This window comes from Mytilus edulis, chromosome 14, assembly GCF_963676685.1.
Source record: "Mytilus edulis chromosome 14, xbMytEdul2.2, whole genome shotgun sequence".
Classification (NCBI taxonomy): Eukaryota; Metazoa; Mollusca; class Bivalvia; order Mytilida; family Mytilidae; genus Mytilus; species Mytilus edulis.
The window spans coordinates 50,609,005-50,634,077 of record NC_092357.1 but is presented as its reverse complement, the minus strand read 5'-3'; the positions used below and the strand labels follow the sequence as shown (position 1 = coordinate 50,634,077).

At 30.8% G+C, this 25,073-nt stretch overlaps 1 protein-coding gene across 1 annotated transcript; it reads right to left on the bottom strand.

Annotated features, from left to right (window-relative positions):
* Positions 1 to 24: 24 nt before the first annotated feature.
* LOC139503190 (ubiquitin-conjugating enzyme E2 E1-like) lies at positions 25 to 23,305 on the bottom strand. Its single transcript, XM_071292930.1, has 5 exons — positions 23,171 to 23,305; positions 22,576 to 22,770; positions 22,189 to 22,239; positions 3,865 to 3,997; positions 25 to 2,574 (listed from the first exon to the last, which is right to left on the bottom strand). The coding sequence occupies exons 2-5, from the start codon at positions 22,758 to 22,760 to the stop codon at positions 2,323 to 2,325; spliced, it is 621 nt and encodes a 206-aa protein (XP_071149031.1). The 5' UTR covers positions 22,761 to 22,770; positions 23,171 to 23,305; the 3' UTR covers positions 25 to 2,322.
* Between the last annotated feature and the right edge of the window lie 1,768 nt (positions 23,306 to 25,073).

Here is a 25,073-nt window from a genome sequence, read left to right as displayed (position 1 = left end):
GGTGAAGAACAACAAAACAATATATAATAAACATGTTTACCATTTATTGACAATCTTAACAACTTGTATAAAGGGAGGTAACCTCAATTATTTGTTTTGATGTGTAGCTCAACATGATTATGTCCCTTTATGTGACAATACACTCAAATTTATCTGTATTTGTTTTGGCTCTAAATTTTAATTTTTATTGAAAAAAATCAATGAAATGTTTTGTTACTTCTCGTCTTATAATTGATACATGCCATGTTGAATATACACATTTTGCTGAGGCTATTTACTAACACAATGTACTAAGGATAATAACTTGTTCCTTTTTTTAAATAAGGAAACAAAAGTAAGTTCACCACTGATCAGATGTAGAATAAATTGTCACAAAGCCCAACTTCTTTTCATTAGATTTTATTGATGTATTTATTTCCTTTTATTTAGCATATTGTAAATATGGAAAGTTGAATCAAGTAAATAATATAATATTAATCAGATTTTTCAAGAATTTATTTCCATATTTTCATAAAATGGACTATTACATGCATGGTTATTAGATCACTAAAAAGTCAGCTTTCTTTTAGTGCCAGCTGACATTGCTAAATTCATAGAATGTCACAGCTGTTTGTAGTACAAAAAACCCAGTTGATTGAAACTTGTGTAGTTGAGAAGACATTGTCTACATTAAGAAAATCAGATCTAACAAGCAAATACAAGTTCCCTTTCCAATACATTTGTCTGCCCATTCTATTAAAATTACAGTAAAAATATGAAAGAACTAACAATAACAAAATTTCAAATACAAAATATCTTTCTCTCAACAGACACAGCACAATACATACAACAACTTCTCTAACTCTTCCACATCTTACTAATCTATGAAAGTTCATTAGGTATGCTCTAACACTCATTTCCACACAGTTTTACAATTGAAATGACATGAGAAAATACAACTAGTATTAAAATACAGCTGAGATATAAAAAAGAAGATGTGGTATGATTGCCAATGAGACAACTATCCACAAAAGACCAAAATGACACAGACATTAACAACTGTAGGTCACCGTACGGCATTAGTTCATTGTATGATAATGAATCAGTACATGTTCATTTTCTTCCATTTTATGGAATTCTATTTCACAATGGCTTAAAACAACATTTGTCTGTTAATTTTGGAGAATAGAAAGTATTACTTTAAGAACAAGTGGTCAAGAAAACAATCAAGTTATGGTGATGTAAATAAGATAACTAATTTTCAATGGTATTTTTTTGAAAATGCTGTTTATTCTACTTTCTGTAATACATGAACATGTACATGTAATAACAAACTTTATGAAGTTGGCAACAATGAGACCGTAACCCAACATCTTTATAACTTAACAGTTAGTGGTCACTGCATCATGTAATTTGTTGAATATAAAATCTATAAAACACTGAACAAAAAACTAGTTGATTTTAGATATAATTTTTTACTTCTTTTCTTTGCCTGATTTTGACTAAATGTTTTTTGAAAGATTTCCACACAGTCATGTGATTTGAATGTTATCAAACTATAGCATTTATTTTTTATTTCTTCAGAGATTCAGAACCAAATAAAACATGTATTTTAAAAGGCCAACCATTTCTCATCATATTTGTACTAGTAAGATGGGGACTACTGAATGTTGTGCTGATCCAATCACCAGCCATTTTATTCACACATACTCCAGTCATGTGACTTGTCCACAATTATGTTACATTCTACACTTCCAAATGTCAAATAAACAGGTGCTCTTAGGACGATTATTCAAACAGCAACTCTTATAACATTACATACATATAAACAACTTACATAACATGCTCATGCAAATACAACTAAAAACACTCAACTCCCTTAAATAACATGTGATAAAATGCTTACCCAATCAAATCTTACAAATAACATCTGACAAAAGGCTTACCCAATCAGATCTCACAAATATTACAAATAGACTTCACATACAATTACATAATAGTACATTACTTTAAAATATTATCTGGCAGTTCATTAATAATAATTTACACTTTCATCAACTGTCTGACTGAATTATAGTCATCTAAGCAGACTACCATGTGCTCCTGGATGCAACTCATAGTTCTTTTAAATCATTCATACCTTTTCATATCTGTTTCACAGACTTTGAATTTACAAATGAATACATTTTGAGTAATCCAGTATTTGAGGAGTCAATATTTGCCTCACTGTACTGCACATGTACAAAGATGACAAATGTAATTTTTTTCTATTTTGTATTCCAAAAGATTGCAGACAGCGAGGACTTATCTCATTCAGACATTTTTCTACAAGCAAACAGTCCGTTACAATCCTGTGGCAAATCGTTTTGTCCACTGTCTGGCAACTCTATCATGTTCTGGCCGATTCTGTAGGTACTGTGTAGCAATGCTTCCCACTAGAGGGTCGGAGGGATTACAGTCTGTTAATAATGAACATATTGATAGTAAAACTTTTGATATTGTAAGGGCTGGGCTCCAATTGTCTTTCAAAATGTCCAGACATATAACTCCATTACTGTTTATGTTGCAATGGTAAATACGAGTCCTGAATGTAACCTGGAAAATACAACACAATTTTACAAAAGGTCAGGAACATTTAAAAATACAGTATATTATTACATGTGATACATATTTCAAAACAAGTGAATTAAATGTCAAATTTAAATTAATTTGTACAAAGTTTAAACCAATCGTACAAATGATAAAAAGTAATAAACAATGAACTGTGAAAACAAGCTTTTAAATACACCCAAGCCTGCTGGGTAGATTTTTACCATAAAAGTTTCATACAGGTCATGGTATATGGATATTCATAGAATTTTTATATAACACCTAGTAATGTTTTAATAGGTATTATTTGGAGGTCATTATCTTAATGCAATGCTTTAAGGTGTTAAGGTGCCATATCATTTTCTTAACATGCATTAAAATATCTACATAAGTTAGATTTTTTGCTTTCTTTTATATTTGGCAAACTGCTTTACAGCTGTTGGATCTCAAACAATATAATCTGAGCTGTCATAGAAAAAATAAAAAGTTGCTGTTAAATTTTCTTCACTGAAGAAGAAGCAAATACCAGTGTCCATTTCTTTAGACTGACATTCAGAAAGTCAAAACTTTCAGACATCAAATCATCCAAACAAAAAAAATCTCACCAAATATCTTTTAGCCAGTTTTAGTATGAAATGTTTTATGGGTAACTGTAGCAGAGAAGAATACACTTACTTTTTTTTGCTACCATTATAACTCTTGACCTCACATTTTTTTTTACTGACCCAATCTTTGTTCTATTATAGCTAATTCTTAAATTCAAGAATTATCTCAAAAGTTATTCTATTCTGTTCTAATATAGGCGATACTTAATGAATGTTTCATAAGTTGTGGACCTATATTAGTCTACACGGTTAGCCACTAGTCCGATGCCCCAGACTAGTAAAATTTCATTTGGACTAGTAAGTTTTTGCAAAAACTTTATTTGGCCCAATCAGAAAAATGTCAGAATATTGGTCTTCGGACTAGTAGTTGGAAAAGTTTTTGGTGCAGACTGTTATACTAGTTGTTAACTTCTACATCATTTGGTCATAAGTGGAGATTTGTCTCATTGGCAATCATAATATTTATTCTTATTTCTATATCAAGTTTTGTATCAGGTCATTTGTATAGCTGAGTTAGCAGAAATGGCAGTCACAAGCATTTATAAATTTTATCATTTTCAGTATTATGTTTTTACACATCTGGCCTCTGTTGAAATTTGAAATTCAATTCTGATATTCCGTTTTCCCTTTAAATGATGAGTCAGTAAATATATGACATGTATGAAGGAAGAAAAGTTAGAAAAGAACTTACTTTTGGTGGTTTGAATGGATAATCTGTGGAGAAATGTATATCCAAGAAGAACACGCCCCCTTCATAGACAGATCCTGGGGGGCCAAGAATGGTCGACACCCATTCATACATATTGTCATTCTTGGGTCCAGCACTGAAAACAGAAAAACAGAAAAATATGAAGGTTATGTATAAAATAAAAGATTTCATGATTTAATGCATTGTCAATTTTCAATGAAAAGACTATCGTACATATTTTAATTTCGTTTTGAATTTAAGCAGCAAGTATCCATATAAATGACCTATAGGAATAATTTATCTAATTAAAAAAAACTTTTTCAGTTTTTCATTTCTTTAGGTCAAGTCTGAAACAGTTCAACTTTGAAAAACCTATCCTGTAAGCTTCATGAGTGAACTGTTCATTCAGTTGAGCCGATAGTATGTGCTTCAAAGTAACAGTGGATAAATTTAAAAAAAAATAATAAAAACATCTAGGCAAGACATCAAGCATAGAACAGTTATTTTTCAAAATTGGAAACAGACATCTAGTGTTTTGACACCAGAAATCAATGCATGTTATTCCTGATTTAAATATAGTAATGCTACACATTGGTTGGTTGGTTGTGTGTCAATGTGTGGTTATTTATAGTAACATTTACTGTGTTTATTGGTCTATGAAGTCCTTAAATGGAAATTCTAAATGTTCTAAACATGGTTCAGGTCAATTTTGATCTGCATTAGTTCATTAGATATTTTGTAACTTTCAAATATAATGCACAGGAGACTAAGTGGAGGAAGCATGTCGTTAGGCAAGGACATATATAGCAGCACACTTTTATTCTAAGAACGATATTGTTGTGACTTTCTAGGATGTTTCCCTACATTATGATCAACCCTAACATAGATAAAATCTATTCAATAAATGTCTTTAAAAATATCATTAGTTTTTTAGATAAATAAACTTTTTGTATAAAGTTCAGTGTCATGCAATCACTGCTGAAAATAATTTTGATGGATTTCTATAAAATTACACAATATCTGCAGTAATGATCCAAACTTTCAAAAAAGAGTGATACAAGGTGTTGACTTCACTTGCTGAATTGAGTATTGATTTTGCCATTGATACTCAAAAATTCCAGGTTATATCATCTAGGTTTATTAACAACTAATTCAGATTCTAAAAGGCTATTTAGATAATTTTTTCCGATCTATTTTCTATAAGTTCTATCACATTCTCTCACTTTTATTCTAACAATCAGGGACTATAATTACATTTAAAGTACTGAGAACAAATAAAAGTTCAGGTGAGTGATTAAATTTCTAGGTAGACCCACATAATGTTAACAGTTGAAATCAGAAAGCAGCAGAATTCAATAGAAACCGACTGAACTGTTACATCTCATGCAGTTCAATGAATTCACAGTTTAACAATTAGGTTTTCCATGTTGTACAAGCTGTATCAATTTCTTTCTAATTATGTCATTTACCAGTATATGTAATGTATTTGTAATTAAGGGGTTCGACCAGTTTTACCCTTGCTATGTATCTCAAACATATTTAATGTACTCAGTATTATTACTCAATTTATTTCACTTGACTGGGCGGAGTGAAACCGATTCGCTCACAATAAACCAGTCCATCTAGATAGGTGTTTTAGGATAAATTCATCAATGAAGTCATTGTTTTGTAAATTCCTTTGATGACAGTGAAAGGTGATTAGAAATCAGCAATAATTATAACAGAAATCATTCTTATCGCACACATCTTCAAATAGACTGTCCTTATTCAAATTAAAACATAAGTTCCGCCTGATCAGTTGAAATAACATTGGTAATACATGTGTGTAATAATTAAGATTAATCTGTATAGCATTGGACCTTGAGTCAATCATCTACTTTTAACACAGGAATTACTGTTGTCATTTAATTTTACAGGGAGAAGTGTATCAGAGCTTATTTGTATGTTTGCATTCTTTCTAGTTCGGCTAATTATAGATTATCTTTGATCACATCTCAACGAGATTGATTTCCGCTTGAGCCGAAATGGCGAAAGCGAGAAAAACAATCGAGTTGAGATGACCAATGATAATCTGTTTATTGCTTTTTTACCTATGATGACGTTGTCAATTTCATGTGAATTTCATAAGCAATTCAATAAAACATTTGGCCTACCATTTCCTTAATCAAACTTATAACACTTGGTACTATACAAGCTTTATGTATGATTTGTATGATTGAAATAAAATTTGACAAAAACATTTTTAGATAGATGTTACTTTTTGGTTTATTATCAATTCAATAAATTTTGGACTTCAAAATGGGGGCTTCCTTTTAATACAGTCATATAATAAATTTCTGTTTATAAAGATATTTCTACAAAATTCACAAGTAATGTATAAAATACTTGTATGTAATCTCAAAGTTGTCAACCCCAGTGTTTATTATGCTTCCTTCAAGCAACACAAAGTCTTCTCTAATGCTTCAAACGTTATTCAAAAGTCAGTACAAATCAGTCAGTACAAATCATACAAATCAGTCAGTACAAATCATTGGTGATAGGAGTTGTTGACTTTGCCTGCTGCGTTAAGTATTGATTGTATAATCTAAACTAAAAAGTCCCTGAACCTTCCGGTTGTATCATCCATTCACTTTATTCTATTTCAGATTTCTACATAATTTGTCGATTCCTGTTGGTGAACTTCCATCTTTATCAAACATCTATGGTTAAGTTTTAAATGTTATTTAATATTCAGTTGGAATGGTGAATTGAATATTGATTATATAATCTATAATTAGAAGTCCTCTAAACCTCTAAGTTATGTCATCTATTAAATAAATGGAAATTACACTTTTAAACTATTTTTACAAGGCCATTTAAACTATTGTTTTTTTTTCAAAAATGATCAGCTTTGCAATATGAAATTATGCTTCAAGTCCAACATTTGATTTAAATGTATTCTTCACTTCTCATTTCATTTCCATAACTTTTTTAAGTTATATATTTTCAATCCTTTCTAACATCATTCTGGGATTATTTTCTAAAATAACTGAGTTGCATCATATGGGAAGACATTTGATTGGATAAAACAAGTATAGATATAATTTACTTGTAGGTACTTGGAGCGTAAATTATGAAGACAAAAATGAAATTTGGAAAAAATTGTGTAATCCAGAAAACATTACTATAGTTAACCAACAACAAACATCTAATGATTATTTGATGTCACTGAGACAGCAATCAAACATTACAAGTTAACCAACAATCCATTTCTTATGATTCTTTTTAGCTTTTTTTGGCGAAATAATAGCAATTCATAGACCTGTGTACAAGTGATTAAAAAGTCATTATTGATAATCTAAACAGCACCTGTAAACCACAGGCACAGAATTTAGTTATTTATAAAAATAAACTATCCACTGGAGACATTATCAGCTACAGAATACAGGTCACCTTCAACATTGAGCAAAATCCATACCACATAGTATGTTATAAAAGGCCCATTGTCTTTAGATAGCAAAATGTTTATCAATTCAAATGACAAATTCTATTTTTTAAACTAACTGCTAGATTTCTATACAAAACAACAAACATGAAACCAAGATAGAATGAAATTCAAAACAGTGTGGCTGTGGCCATTGATTGACACATTAAATTCATCCATTGACTGGGACAATTTAGGTGAACATTTGTATGTAACGACCACTGCTCACTGTGTACTTTTTAAACTATGGGGTCACCAAAGGTTCTCAACACCTTAATACAAAATGTAAAATAATTCGAAAAATTAATCAGAAATAACACGATGTTTTGATTTATATCAATTATATAAATCAAAACATAAAGGTTACTCCTGATTGTTTTTTCGAATTATTTTATAATTAAAGGCGTTAAGAAACCTTTGGTAACCCCACAGTTTAAATGTCTATCGTAGGTACGTGGTGAACAGTGGTCGTTACAGACAAATGTTCACGTAAGTTGTCCCAGTCAATGGATGAATTTAATGTGTCAATCAATGGCCACAGCCACACTGTTTTGAATTTCATTCTAATATACAGGTACAACCACTGGATATTTATTTTCAAACTTTTGTCATCTGCTACGGAACAGCTATTACTTATGTTTAAATATAGAAATAAATATAAATCAGGTGACTTGAAGGACATTTGAGTATCAGTTTTTTCTTCAAACTATTCCCCAGAAAATCCATAGTAAATAATGATTCAGATGAGGTCAGAGGCATTCAGAAACCATTTTCTTATCCAAATCTATTCCCCAGATAATTCAAACTGATAATTAAAAGTTAGTTTAAGAAACATCACTGTACATGGTAGCTTGAGGACACAGTCATGCTGATTAATCTGGTAACTGGTCAACATTAATATCAGTAGTACATGTATAGATGATAGATCCATCATAGTCCGTCAGTAATTCTTCTCCTAAATCTGGATTTTCATCCTCAAGCTTCTAATGCCCATTATCAGCACCTTGGTTCCCTTCAGTCATTTAATAATCTATCACCAAATCTGTTAAATCCTCAATTATATTCTATCAATATTCTCAAATTAAATTTATACAAAGTTACAAACTACTATTCCTAATATTTCCTTTTTAAGAAATCAACAAATATCCCTTCTGTGTTGACATTAAATGCTTGTAAACTGACTGACATCTTTATGCTTTGATTGATATTTTTTTCACATCCTTAATCAATAAAACTGAATTCAATATTACATCATCAACAAACTGAAAAGAGGTATAATCTCTTCATAAATAAGTGTTCACTATCTCTCAGTCCTTACTAAATATCCCATATGGACCCCATCCAAGGTCATTCAAGCATACCATGGTAATAAATCATATATTCATTTCATAAACATTACATAATGATTAGCCTTGCAATGTATAGTTTTAGTAAACACTGATTGTAAAGTTAATGTCAGTTATTATATTTAGCAAATTGATAATATAAAAAAATGTCAAAAGACAAAGATTGAGGCCCTAAATGGGTATTTAAATTCACATTATAATTTGAATGTTAAAATCTATCAATATATACTCTTTTAATTATGCCCTATTTCTTGCAGTATAAACTCTTGTTAAATATGTGATGGACTCTGTCTATTGTTTTGCTTTCTAATTTTGCATTTGAATTTTAATGTGTCATTTTTTTCAATGATTGAAAAGCCTGATTTCATCAATGGTATGTTCAAATCTAATTTGTCCTAAAAATGAAAAAAAAATAAATAAATGAATTTCAAAGTTTTCTCTCCAATTCAAATGATGTTTATAATGAAACCATCCTGAATTAAACAGTGTCATTAGCATTGTTCAGCAAGACTTGATGCTAAATAACAATAATTTGTATTTTTGTCAATAAGAGAAGTACTATAATGCAGCAGACTGTATATTGACTGGACGGTAAGCCTTACATTATTGGATACTATTTTGTATCAATACATATTTCTGCCTTCTGATTTACCAATGATGAATTACAAGCATAAAGGACAGTATTAATTTTCATTTGGTTCTCTTTGTCTATAAAATTGTCAAATCATTATGAATATTGTAAATGTAAAAAGTATTTTTAAAATACATGTATATGTTGTCCATTAGTCCATGAAAATGAGGTCAAGAGTATGCTGCCAGACAGACATGTCTAGTCCTTACAAACTGAAACATGCCATACACCAAACATAGCTGACTTATTGCAAAAAAGACCTCATTCATGAAAACATAACATTAGCCAATGAACTGTAAAAATGATTTCAAGGTTATACAAACCCTATCAGACAGACATGTAGACCTTGCCATTCTATATACCAAATATATGTGTAGTAATTATATTACTCACAGTACAAGAGAATGCTATAAAAATAGCTTAAACTACACCATGAAATTGAGGTCAAGGACAAACAGAAACTTAAAACATAAGGAATATGTATACAAGGTATATAAGAATGCAAGTATGAGAGCTTCTGATGATGCTGTATACAAAGAGTTTCTACTGTTACTGTACCATAAAAACATCCCTTTGTTTTATATTCTACCACACATCAAGGTCATACAAAAACTGACAAGTTAGCAAGTGTCCTGTTAAACAGCATTTTGAAGTAGAAGGAGGCCTTGAATTAAGTAACACAGAGAAGCTATTCAGGTGTGAAAAATATCAAAAGTAACGTTAACCCACTTGCTATGACTTTATAACATGAACATGTATTTCAAAATGAACTCAAAAAGGTTAAAGTGATTTTGATGAAAATCATATGGTGTCATACATAGATTACTTAAACAAATCTTAGGAAACTTTATGATTGAAACAAAGAAACAAGGTTAAATCTTTATTCCTCAATCCATTTCGACAACCATGTTATAAATGAAGTGAAAATCACCTAAACATTCAAAGGGAATGTACCTGTACGTTCACTCACTGATCCTGACAAACCAGAATTATTGTCTAATATCTTAGCTGTGGTTGAACAGATTACAATGGGTCAATAAATAATTATATGCAGGTTCAATAATTTTATTTATAAACACATTTCCTATTAGAAGTAGATAACTCTCAGCCGATTTTTTAATGTAGATGAAAGTTGATCTGTCTGTCATTAAATCAAAAATACAATATATATATGCATACTGGTACATATATTTAGAGATCATGTGTAAATGAAGGTATCAACCATTCCAGTTTAGTTTGTGTAAGTGTTAAGAAAAAAGTCCTCCCAGAACTACTGCCAATGAAATTTTTGAAACCTGCCTAAAAATCAGAATCCTTATTTTGTGTGCACTTGTATTTTTTTTAAATCACAATTTTGTTTATTCAAATATGGAACTCTTAGCACAAAATGGCAATTTAAAAGTGGTCATGGAAATCTTCTCTGTATCAATACTATTTTAGTAAATCTTAAGCAGAAGTGAGTGTATATTACTTTTCCAATATAGACCTTCTATAGCTGTATAGTATGTACTTCTGATATAAATAATTGTCATGAAGATAAAACCTATTTACACTCAATAATCTTTGCATATATCTAAGATATGACAATGCTGCCAAACAAGACTCTCATTAGATGTCAAGGTCATTTAAAAGACTTGCACCATCTGATTAAAGTTTAAACAGACACTGTATATTAAACTACACTGCATGACTTGTCACATAACTACTCAGTTTCCTCAATTTCTTTATACTGACATTAAATATATATAATCCTCACAGATAATGAACTGACCTCATGTTCACTGTAAAATCTGCCTTTTATTCATATTGATTTTAATGATAGCATCAAAGCAGCTTCATATTATACAGTATCATTTGTCCTCAACGTGGAGTCAGTTTCTTAGCACAGTAACCTAATTTCTTATTCTGTATCAAATTTATTATGTGTCTTTTAAAAAAAAAAAGGTTTGTCAACTGCCCAAAAAGTGTACTTTAATTTACATTATAATTGTACACATCAAGATGTCTTCTTGATAAATAACCTTCTCCTATTCTTCCATCATTTGAAACAATAAATTTAAATTGATTGCTCAGTTGGTTATCACTATGCTGGGTTTAACATTTTAGTAGTTATAACATGTAAGTGGCAATCTGGAACTAGAATTTTCTAGTTAAATAAGACATTTATAGACAGAAACTAACTAATTTTAGAAACAAATAAGCGTTTCTTTCTTGTTAAAGTTCTAAAGATTAAAAAGACATTTGGAAAATAAACTACACTAGCTACTCTATTCATGGCTAAGTAGATCACCATAAAGTTCAGACTTAAGCATCAGAATTCATTATAAATTTTCACAGAAAAAAAATGTCACATGACCACCAAGATGACTCTTCACAAAACAAATAACCAAATTGCTTCCAGCAGTTGATTTCCTAAGGTCAAAGTGGGTCTCATTGGGGTCTAAGTGTGACGCGGGATTGCTGATTTTTTGTAAGCGTGAAACGTGAAAGTCAAATTATTGTGTAGGGAAAACGGGAAATGAGGTCTAGCGGGACCCAGGAAATGACAAAAAAATGAGAATTGCTTACGTACATAGTGTAAGCGGGATACAGGAATCTGACAAAACAGTAAGCAGGATCCGAGATCGGAACCCCCAATGAGACCCCCGTCAAAGTGAAGTACATACATGTATGTGGTTCCTACTACATGCAAATTGAAACAAATCTCTGGTTAAAGTTCTTGTTATAGAACAAAAAAAATAATTTAGAGGCCAAATCAAGGACCTAAAACATAGCTTAGTAATCTATCTAAATTATCAAATATCGGTAGGCTAAACATATCTTACTTTATTCAATAATAATGTAAATTTATACCTGGATGTGGTACAATTAACATAAAACAGAATAAATAAAGATGTGAAAAACCTAAAAGTGCAGAAAGAATATGAACATTGTAGTTTAAATAACTTTCAAAAGAAACAACACTGACTTTTAATGAACTTGTAATAAAAAAATCTAACATGAGAATATGTTGAAGAAATATATAAAGATATCTATAATTTTTATAAAAGTAATAAGTTTGTTGTATTCCTGTCATGTTCACAAGTTGTGTGCTGTTAAAAGTCTGCACCAAAATCTTTCCCACTACTAGTCTGTAAACCATATACTAACATGTTTTTATGTGTTCAAACAAAGTATTGCAAATGCTTTCCAAATAAAATTGAACACGTCTGGGGCATCAGACAAGTGACTGACAGGCGAAAAGAACAGTGAACTCTAAAACTGTGTGTAATATATATAACATCTCAATGTATCAATGGACGTTTTATTTTATATTAACACTTAGGTTTATATCAAAATAATTTTTTGTAAATAAAAGAGCACACGTTACTTTTTTAGCATTTCATATTAAAAGAATATCAATAATAATCACAGTTTTGATGATTTTTGTTGAGTAACCATAACTTTTCAATTATTTATAGAGCCCTATACTGCACAATCTTAGAACCAAATTTTCAAACTTCATTACATATTCATGTGTTGGTCATGTCAAAGGAACAAGTAAGCTAAGAAGTAAAAAGTTGTTTGAAAGGTATTCCATGGAACAAGATTCCACATGAATGACATGGAACATATGTTTAAGTAAAACTTATTTATTCGACGGTGAGGTTGAGTTACCAAGAGCAGAATATCTGTCTGCTTAATTTTAACCAATTTTTTTTTCAATGGCATTTTTAAACACACAGTATTATAAATTTATTGACAATCTTCTAGACATCTAATTTTTGATCTGTAACATATTGACACTCAGTCTTTTGTTGAGGAATAGGATCAAATAAAATTGATCTGTGGACATACCTTTTTATGTTTTTGGGTTGCTTTCTCTTTGACATATAATACATCCCACATCTCTTATTAATCATAAGACATACAATTACTATTGATTAGCAAGAATGCTGAAATCATCAACATTTGAATGTATATAACCTTTAACCTTTGGATATAAAGCAGCTGCTCAGCAGCACCTTGGCATTGTTTTGTACATTTTCCAAACAAAAATCAAAATTAACTTCTTTTCATTCATAATGTCAATGAAAATGAATCAATGTGTTGTTACATAATAAGGTGGAATTATTCTGAATTAGTCAATCAATGCCTGATTAGTTATTATATTGCACTTGTCAAATCACTCAAAAAATCATACTGTACAAATTCCTAAAAAATAACTAAGCAAATCAAAACCATTCTCCTATATCCATTTTTTGTCTGGCCTTTTCAGGGATATATAACAAATGAGTTAGTCCTCAAACAAAGGAGAATTATCAACAGATTCTCTCAAGACGACACAGTTCATCTCATTTAATATGACCATCAGTACATGGAGTTACTATAATTTAACCATGTAAAAGTTTAATATCTGTTAAAACTGAGTACATAATGCATCTTAAGAACACTCAACACTGGCTCACTTATAGTAATTCTTTGATTTGTTTAAACTTAAGTTTACAGCTGTACAAAAACTCTTTAATAAGCCTATCTGAAACAGATAAAACATTAAGCAGTATTTATGAGGTCATATTCATTTTAATTTTAAGATCTTTTAATATTCTTAACCATCCCTGCTGCGAGATATTCAACATTATGTCTGTATATACATCAGTGGCAGATCGAGGGGAGGGCTCCCCTTTCTCCTTTAAAATTTCTGGATCTGTCCATGTACATGTTGAGTTACTTTTAAAATAATTCAGACATTCAAGCAAAAATAAATATAAAATAAAAATTTCTCTCCCTTCCCAAATTTTTATTGATGAGAAGTAAAATTATAAGATTTCAAAATAAAAATTGTTGAGATTCCATGGACCTGATGGTTAAGAACATGGTCTTGACAACATAACTTTGATTTTTGTCAATCCTATTTACATATGATAGAATTTATTTTGTCTGTAACACCTCATTAGGTTAAATCACCTGTCACGATCTATGTACAATGTTCTTACCCTCCTCAAATTTTTATTAAGAAAAAGTAAAATCCTCAATTTAATACAAATATAAATTAATATATGTCAAGGTCGTTTACAAAATTAGTAAGCATAGATATAGTATGTACAAAACTACATGTCTCTCTCCAGGTTTAGTCACAACTCTCTCTACATTACAGTGAAGGGCTGTATCACACCAACCTTTAAAACTTTATAATAAGCTATTTAAATCCTCATATCTAAACCACAGAACTGAAGAGTCAATATTACAAGTTAGAACAAAACAGCTTTAAAATAAACCAAATGATGTAGAATTTACTCTATCATCACATGCAAATTTATATCAAAATTAAGATACAATTTGATATAGAAAATTTTATTCATTTTTCTTCCCTTTTCAGTATACAGCCAATTAAATCAAATATGCTGAATAATTAAAATGTCATCATATTAGCTGCTATAAAACATTTATCTATTTGTTTGGCCTAAGATCTGTTTGTTTGCATAGATTTCACTGTATTAACATCTAATCAATAGTGTACACCTAGGTAAATACTTTTGCACCTGTCTGAAATTGTCATTCTAGCTCTAAAGCTGTTTAACATGTATTTAATTGTTTAGCCTTAGATCAGTTTGTTTTGACAGGTTTCACTGTATTATCATCCAATCAATAGTGTATATCTAGGTAAATAAACTCGCACCTGTATACAAATGTCAAGGTTGTTTACAAAATTAGTAAGCATAGATATAGTATGTACAAAACTACATGTCTCTCTCCAGGTTTAGTCACAACTCTCTACATTACAGTGAAGCTCTGTATCACATCAACCTTTAAAACTTTATACTAAGCTATTTAAATCTTCATATCGTAAACCACAGAACTGAATAGTCAATATTACAAGTTAGAACAAAACAACTTTACAAGTACACTGATCCACCTTGAGTTAGTCAAAGTGACAAAAAGTCCATTTTGAAGACAACCACTGATATTGTCTTCATTGTCTTGTATTGGAGTCAATAGTCTCACCAATGTTTTATTGATTTATGTCACACTTAAAAATCAGTCAATAATAAAATATATTAGCATGATGATATATCTGTCTGAAGTTCTACAATAAGCTGATCTATCTAGATTGATAACATTTCCCAGAGCCCTAAATACCTTTAAACTATGAATTTGGATCTTCTTGTATCAATTTTTTTCTGGATCTTGTCAATATTTCAATAATGCTTTGGTGAATTAGTGGACAGGACTGTATCCAGTAGAGATTTTCAGTGACCCCATGCCCATTGCAAATGATATGGACACTACCCATTGTTAATATCCTGGGCTTATTTATCAGCATGATATAAGGGTGAACCTAAAGGAATATGCATACATGTATTGTAGATGATGAGATACGCCACTATAACCATACATTGTACACAAGGTATCTAAATGTACTTTCTGTATTAACATCCAAAGAAAATAATGTTGTGACTTTGCTGGATGCCTGTCCCTTTTTAACAGCTATTTGGTCCCCCTTTCTTTAGGTTAGGGTAGATCTCATACATGCACCATGAACTAATACTTATTTCACAACATACAACATAAATAATAAATTCCAGAAATACAATAGCTTAAAACAATCGGCATGTGCTGCATTAAAATAAAATAAAACTATCTGTTCACATTTCTGGTCTGGAAACATATGCCAGTTTACAAGTGTACATGTTTTAATCTATAACTGGTCATACCCAACTGAAATTTACTGGCCATCATCCAGAATAGAATTATATATTGAATACTCGTAAAAAATCAACAAAGCTCCCATAGACTAGCAATTGAAAAAATTGAAATTCACTAACTAAAATCTCTGAATACATTTTGCACTTGTAGGGAGGTGTACATTTTGATACTAGATCAGGTGAGTTACAACAGGATTGATTTATTCATAGATCCTGCAACTGTTATCTGATTCACACTGGATTAGGCCAACAGAACTAATAACATGTTATTAATAGAACTGCTCTGTAAGGATACACTGACTGCAGATATTCATATATCTTCAGGCCTTGGGAAAAATATGTTTGTTTTGTGAATAGATTGATAGGTATATATGTAATTCACTACTTGTGATTGTTGTTAGTTAAAAATGATTAAATCACTATCACCTAATATTAATGGAGTTTATAACACTAAACTGCAGATACGGTACAATCCTGTTGGTGTTCAGTGTTGTAATAATATCACATAAATAAAATTTGTCTCATCAAATCTCTTAATGTTTATTGTATAAAAATAATGGAATTAATTATTTCTTACTACATTTTGAACTTAATGTATGCAAGAATGCATTAACACTATTTACAAGTACAAGAAGACAATTACAAATAAGCCTACTTTGCAATGTTAGATATGTATTACTAATAACTTATAAGAATTGATAGTAAAAAAGAGACGAAATTGTGAGGTAGAAGTCTATAGCAGACAAACAGCTTCTTATGGACATCAATGGTTATGTTAAACTTATTTCCACAAATAGTTTATTTCGGGTTAAGTTCTTTCTAGCCCACATAACAGTGATTTATTCTTCTCACTTTCTTGGTGTATTTAAGAGAAGATCAAAGATTTACCTATCGTAACGATTTAAATCTGTGTTGTTTTTTCTACTCCTGAAAGTCATGAATATTACAGTAATATGTATGGGTACAGTAGAACCATGATGTGTTTGGTTGATTGATTGCTTAAAATTTTAAATTATCACACAATGTATTATAGTTAAATAAATGACTTGATAAGAGATTTTTTGTGTTGCTAAAGATTTCCTTATCAGCTTATTTAATGATGTCAGAGTATTAATATTAATTTTCCACCAAATTCAATTAAAAAAAAGGCAGATTTCAATTGGTTTTAAGACTAGAAATTAAACATACTGACAAAAAAAATTCTTTAATATTGTTTGGTTTTTTCCTTGGCCTAAATTGGTTTAAATCCAAAAGATTGTGTCCACTTTAATTTCATCAAAATCATTGTTTGGCTTCATTGTAGTGGAAATGTAAAATGTGCCATGCACTTTGCATATTTTATAAACCCTTAATACAATTCTTTTACAAGGCAAATGATTGCCCCCTATTTATACCCTTTTATTCAAAGGGTGAGAAAAATTTCATAATATTCCCCCACCATCCACAACCTAAAGACCAACATATTGGATTTAGAGTAAAACTTGTTCTTGTCTAGAAGACGAATGAAATATACAAATACGCCATTTGATGTACAAAAAGTACCATAATCCAGCAAAGGTGAGCTTAATGATAAGATAACAACAACAATACTTGATATTAAGAGGGTATATTGTCAGTTCTACAACTTATCTTTCCCTGCTGCAAACTTTGTTGAACAACTTAAGTGCAAACATGTGCACTTGGATGGAGAGTTGTCTCATTGGCACTCATACCACATCTTCTTATATCTATAGAATACATAAGAAAGGGACTGAAGTACAAATTCCAGTTGCGGATCCAAAGGGTTCCGGGGGTTGGAAACCCCCCTTTTTTTTTGGCCGATCAATGCATTTGAATGGGGACATATAGTTGGAACCCCCCCTTTTTAAAATGGTTGGATCCGCCACTGAAATTCCCAGGCTGTTATTGCTGTTCTTCATTTGGTTTTGATTATTTTTCTTTCCTCTTACATTTTTTTTTATCAAAAGTCTGTACAAAACATAAATTATTCTGCCTAATCTGATATCTTGACATATTGCACATGCGCTAACTGAACAACTTGTGGATAAACAATAATATACCTTCATACAAAAAGATACATAAATAAACACAACAAATAAATATTCATTTTGAAGTGATGGCTATGACAGGTTCCACATAACAATAAATATATGATTCTAAGGCTAACATAGATATATATATAGCCTCTGTTATAAATCTGTATTTAATAATCACATTTTGTGTTTATTTTTTAATACATAAAAATATTTGATCTCTAATTATACTATATTGATGTAAAGTGTACTTTTAATAAAAAACCTTTAATCCCACAGAAAAGTTTATAAAAATAACTAGATAGATAGATAGATAGATTGCGTAATGATAACACTGCACAATATACATTTTCTGTAGGCAAACTTCATTTAATTCCACTATACCCTGAGGTAATACATGTAACTTGGTTTTGTGAGGTATAAACTTGTCCTGTATCCCATAATAATTTGTTAATTCTTAGTTTGAAATCATTTGTCAAATCCAGTAATTGAGACATTTTATATTATTATTTTATCCACTTAGTAGTCTTAACTATCTCATTTTGCAGAGACAAAAAAACATTACACTGTACCAAAAACATTTTTTTTAATAAAAAATAATACCAGGGAAGCAGGAAAACAAAATATAATTGTTATCAAACATTTTCCATAATAGATTTCTTATTATGATTTGCCGACTAATTCTCATTTGACTGTTTATCAATATTGAACCTTTTCTACCATCATATATAATGACCAGTTTCCGGTACTTAAGATGTATAAAACTGAACATTTCTGGGACATTCCTACAGTTGGCTAGTTTGTTTGTAATTTATTGAACTTGTATAGTCCCCTGTTTGTGTTCACCTGTATTAAGATTCTCACACAATCCATTGAATTCTAAATAAATCCTAAACTATATCATAATTATTTTTACCTGTCCTTTTAAATGGATAAGTTCACCAGGCAAAAAATGTTCACTTACTTTATTTGTACTACATGTCCTTTTTGTGGTCAAAGTTAAGAGGAAAATATTATATAAGAGACTGCTAAATGATTTCACAATAAATTAACATTTCAGAAAAATATTGAGCGGTACCTTCCCAATTATTTTAAGTATATTAAAATGTCGATAAGTTGTGTGTGTTAGTTTATAGCATGCATTATTAAATAATGGACAATGATCAATGCATGAGTAGAAATTAAAACATATTTGTGACATATATATCCTGTAATGTTTAATCAAGTTGTAATAGCAAAACTGTCCAATAAACAACTTTAACTTTTTTTTTAATTATTAAGAACCCTAAATTCAGCAATATATCCATAACTAATGTTTTATTTCAATGATTTTTAATTTTTACTGGCTGTGTGATCACTCAGTCTGATTAATATTTTCGCCTTTCAATCCTAGGCACCAAATAATGATTTGGTGATAATTTACTTTGAAATAGCTGTTGTCAACAGTGAAGGAGTCTCACAAAAGACTTTTACCTTCCACTAATTATTAAACACATACATATAATTAATTTAACCTTATATAAAGGTCTGTCGTTTAATGTATTTACCAAGAGATGATGCTAGTCAAGGATGAATGTATATAATGCACTGCATTGGCAGATCCAGGGGAGGGTGTTCCGGGGGTTGGAACCCCCCCTTTTTTTTGGCCGATCAATGCATTTGAATTGGAGCATATAGTTGGAACCCCCCTTTTTCAAATGGCTGGATCCGCCCCTGCACTGTTCCTACTATTTGCAGTTGTCCACTAGTGATGTTCTGTGGCACAACAGAGATGAGCAGTCTGAACCAAAATCTTTTCTGAATGCTAGTCCAAAGACTCATTTTCCAACATTTTTCTTATGTGTCTAAAGACCTCTAAACAATGTCTTACAAAAACTTACTACATGTAATTTGAAATGAAATTTTACTAGTCTGGAGCAATTAGGACTTTAGGCTAATTGTGCATACTGGTGGAGAGTCGGGTTGGAAGTTCATTATTGTCTGTTTCATAGTATATACATTTGGTATTTTATTTTTTTATTTTTAAAGCAACCAATGTTTTTCTAAAATTTGTAATGAGATTATGAGACAACAATGCTGAATATTTTATAATTTTGAATTAGAGTTCAGTTGAAAGTTCAGTTGAACAGAACGTTTAACTAGACTATTAGTTATTATCTGAAGTTCTGGTCTAAAACCTATATTCCTGGTAACATGGCCACTGACTCTTGTTGATGACTGAAGATGGTGTGATTTCTACTGATGGATCAGTCAGAATCTATAAAGTCCATTATTGATTAAAACATATTATCACAAAGGCATGTTCATCAAAGCTATTATAGCTTAGATAAATACTTGTACAAAAAGATTTAAATCTTTTAATCCCAAAGGTCTAGAAAACTGGTGATTTAGTTCAGCACAGATTATGAAAAAGACATACTAAAGATCCATATATATACCAAAATCCCAAGTTAAAAAAAATATACTTAAGAACAAACTGTAACCAAAGTTATTTAAAAAGCTAGTGACAAGTCTCCACGGGGAGGACATCTAAACAGCTGCAGTGACTACTTTCATCTCATTAAATATATTTGTCAATAAAACAGTGAGTGTAAAAGTGTTTTTCATTGGCTGCTAATGCCATCTTCTGAAAATATATGTATTCATCTTCCATCTAACATGTCTGACACTTTAACAATTTCTCTATTGAAGTAAACGCCTTACAATAAAATGGTATTTTAGTTTTCAAAATTATGCAAAAGCCTTTTAATTTTGATAAGCCAAGACAGCTGGACCCTTATTTGCACGCATGTTGGTGGTCTGGTTTTTGGGGGATCAGAGCTTGATAGCTGGCCTGTATTCAGATCAGAGATACCTGGACTATATTTAAACAAGGCATGTACCATTACTCCATTTAGAAATGACAATGATATTTTAAAAGATGTGCAAGGATTCAGGAATGATAGTTGAATAAATTTTGATCAGGAGGTGGACTGTATGTGGATCAGTTCATGGTACATGTACCTGGACATAATTTGGAGAGTGACCACACCAAGAAGTACCAAATTAAACATTATCAAAGCATAGAAATGAACAAGGCTTTGACATTGATGTGCATGCAGCGAGTTATATTTTAACTTTCAAATATGCAAATAAACTTTTGTTGTCCTAATTCAACACATAACTTTTTTCTTTCAGGGTTCGACAAACCAACCCTTATTATATAAATGCTAGTAGACTTGTGCACACTGAAAATTGCACAATAATGACCAAATATAAGTTAGTGATCCTCCCATTGTATATTAAAGACCTGTGACCTAGCTCAATGACTGAAGTTCATATTCATATTTTCAGTTAGGATATTCAAAGTACTTAATGCAAAAAACAATGGGTTTTATCCTTCTTAAGTCTGTGTTACAGGCTGCTATAAGTGATTCAAGATTCAATGAATATTTACAATGTTACTTGCACGAAACCACCGAAACAAAAAAGCTTCTCATCTCTGGGGATTTGTCCTTGGGAAAGGGGGGGGGGGGGGGTATTATAATACACTAATACATTATAATATGCAGCAAATATTGTATTCCTTTGATGCAAGAGTTACTACTGTGTTGGATTTCAATAGGCAGAAATATGACTAAGTAAAGAAAATACTTTATAATTTTTTAAGTGTTATTTATGGAGAAGATGTTTATAAATAGTTAACAATGATTCAATTAGTGTTGTAAATTATATTCATTCTTTAATCCTATAAATGTTTTTTTTTAATATCCATTATTTATTTATCCCACATTAAATAAACATCTATTACTTTAAAAAAAAAATCAATTGTATATACAATATTTATCTCTATATGTATGTTTTAATATTCAATGGGATTCTTTAGCAAAACAGTCTTATATAAACAACAACTTCATTGTATGTGTAAGACTGACAGTGACTACCAAATTATTGGTGTTTGGATTAATCACCAAATTATTCATTTTAAACACAAATTCTAATTGTGAAAAAAAATGTGGATGGCTTCATAATCATTATGAACAAATCTCCAAAATATTCATTTGTCATAATATTGACAATATCAATTGTATCTGTATATATACTAACATGACATATATCATGTATACTGGCTTAAAAAGTTAATCTAAAATTAATTGTAGATAATCAAAAAGTAATAAAATTTGCTTACCTGCAATTAGGGGGTGGGTCCAATGTTATTTCAGCCAATTCTTTCTGAATTCTACAATAAATAATGTCACCATGTTTATTTGGCCCTTCAAGGTATTTTTAAACACAACATACATATTTGTAATTGGCTTGGCCTAATACATAGAAAAAATTCAATTACAAATTTCTCGAAAACTATACAACCGATTTACAAAATTTTTACACCATGACAAACTAGAGTTCACACAGATTTTGAAGATTTATATTTGATATATAAGTATACAACAGTTTTCAAGAGACGAAGTGTAAAATCTTATATGCAAATGAGATAGTCCGCGGCTATGTTCAACGGAAGAGATCGTACAACGAACAATACAAATACGACACATTGAAAATCATCTATGCTCACCTTTTCAAACTCGTTCCCGTCGGTTTGATGCTTTTGGTTGATGATGACTTAGTTGCTGAGGGAACAGGGAGGGGTGTCTCAGGGACCGGGGCTGCACCAGAACTAGTGCTTGGGCCTCCGTTTGTTTCTTCGTGTCCCCCTCTTGACCTTCGTCCTCTACCACGACCTGTGCTTCCACTAGACATCGTCTTCCTTCTGCTCAAAATAATATAAAGTTGTGACATGATATGTACAAATCTATTTTAAAAACATGTTTTATCATTCAACGCAATCGACAAGTAGAATATTTCAATGTATGAAACGCGATCTTTTAACATAAAAACTGAAAAATATACTTTAAATAATTATCAAATCGTCAGATGATGATGACCAATATTTAGAACAATCTTTTAGCTATTCCCCACACTAATCCAATTAGGTAATCAATCTGTTTAATCAACACAATTAACCTTTTTCTTAACCGTGGTGTCAACAAATATTTGACCGACAAGCGATGTAATCAACAAAGAAATTTTCACTTTGAAGTAAGTTTTTACCTATTTAAAGATATTTTTCAACAAAATGACCACGGCACATTTATAGAACTATTATTTACCTAATATCCTGAGTGGTTAAAGTAACGATATGAAGAAGTAAGAACAGGAAAAATCCAATAAAAAATACTGTTTTCAGTTCCGACTTGAAACGTGCAGGGCGATGAATTACGCTGTTCTATTTACCTCCGGCGAACCTGTCAATTTTACAAATGAATCTTTTTATATTTAATGTCCATAAAAAATATTACATGATGACATTTTCTGTTAGAAATAAAATACAGATATTTTCGGTAATGCTTCTTTTTATTGTATCAACAGAAATAAACAATTACAATGCTTTGAAATTCCACGAAAATTTATCATTTTTGTTGGGGAGGTTAACATAACCGCATTAATCTTACCAAATGATTAGAACTAGTTATTTTTATGCAGGGGCGAATCAAGCAATTGACTAAGAAGTGTTTCTTTAAAATTGGAAATTTAATGTAATAAAAATGTTTAAAGTTCGAATATTTTATTCTGATCAATTATTTACTTTAAATGGTATTAATTATAGGGAATTCATATGTGATTCGAATGAAATAATACCTTTCGGTGCCCCGTGAATGGACTGGTCTACATTCACAGTCAATCAAGGATAACAAAAAGAAATCAGTGTAATCACTATCAAATCTTGATTAGCATACTGACAGCTATAATTTCATGCAAATAACAATTAAACATAATGTTTAGTACTTCAAAACACCAACATAAGGATGTGTCGATAGAACTGAACGAAAAAAAACGTGTCTCCTTGTATTGTTATTTGTTTTAATTACTGTAGCTTGAGTCAAGTCCCTGATTAATCTGTTTCAATATTACATTTTAATATTCTAAATGCGGTGCTTAAAAGCGGCGTTAAAACACCAAAGATCATATCAAATCATTTTAAAATTTGGGATCTAATAAACGTAAGTATATAGAAAACAACAAAGTTGCAAATTTTAGTATAAGTGATCAGTGATCCAGAAAGGAGTAGGTCCGGTAAGGACCGATTTTGGCCTCAAATTTCAGGTTCATCTGACGAAAGATTTTGACCACTTTTTAAACACTTAAGTGTCTATTTCATTTGAATTAATTATAGTTTATGTGAAAGATTTTAACAGATTTAGTCATTAAAAACGATCCGATTCAAGCTCAAATATGAAAAATCTACCTAATATGCCGAAAAATGTCACTTTTCAGATTGTTTTTGGTAAAAATGAAAGTGGCCGCATCCGTGTTCATCCTCAACCTACATATATGTTATGTATTATCATAAAATACAACTTACATTTCAATATTAAGGATGAACACGAATGCGGCCACTTTCGTTTTACACGAAAACCGTCTAAAGTTTAACTAAAATGCTAGAATTATGAGGATTTCAGTAATTAAGCATGACTTAATGGTGCTAGTACCGGATATATGTGCATGGTATTGTCAAAAACAGCCCATATTTATGTAGCAGAAGCATTCTACTGTCCAATAAATAACTAAAGGTTTACATTTTAACAATTTTGTAAAACTGCTATATTTTGGGGCCAAACAGGGGTCTTACTGAACCTACTCCTTTTGATTAGGGGAAGGGGGAGGTGGTTTTTTTTTGGGGGGGGGGGGGGGGCTCTAACTGACCTAAAAGGGGGACTCCAGTTATGCTTCAGTGATTCCCTATATAATCAACCAAATTATATATCTTATTCGCACGAAAGGAAGCCCCTTGGCCGCTCCTTTGGATCCGCATATGGTGATACGGTAAAAAAAGATACTACAGAGACATCCAAACTCATGTTAAAAAAACGAAAATAAACTGACAACGCCATGACTAAAACAGAAAAGACAAACAATAGCATACAAAACACAACATAGAAGACCAAAGACTTAGCAACACGAAGCCCACCAAAAACTAGGGCTTATTCTGGTGCTCCGAGAGGTACCGAAGCA

Excerpts from the sequence above, each read along its gene's own strand:
- LOC139503190 (XM_071292930.1), bottom strand. The coding sequence starts at position 22,760 with ATGTCTAGTGGAAGCACAGGTCGTGGTAGAGGACGAAGGTCAAGAGGG. Across the intron at positions 22,240-22,575 it reads ACGGGAACGAGTTTGAAAAG|AATTCAGAAAGAATTGGCTG; the intron begins GTGAGCATAGAT and ends TATTTATTGTAG. Across the intron at positions 3,998-22,188 it reads GACCCACCCCCTAATTGCAG|TGCTGGACCCAAGAATGACA; the intron begins GTAAGCAAATTT and ends TTCTGTTTTCAG.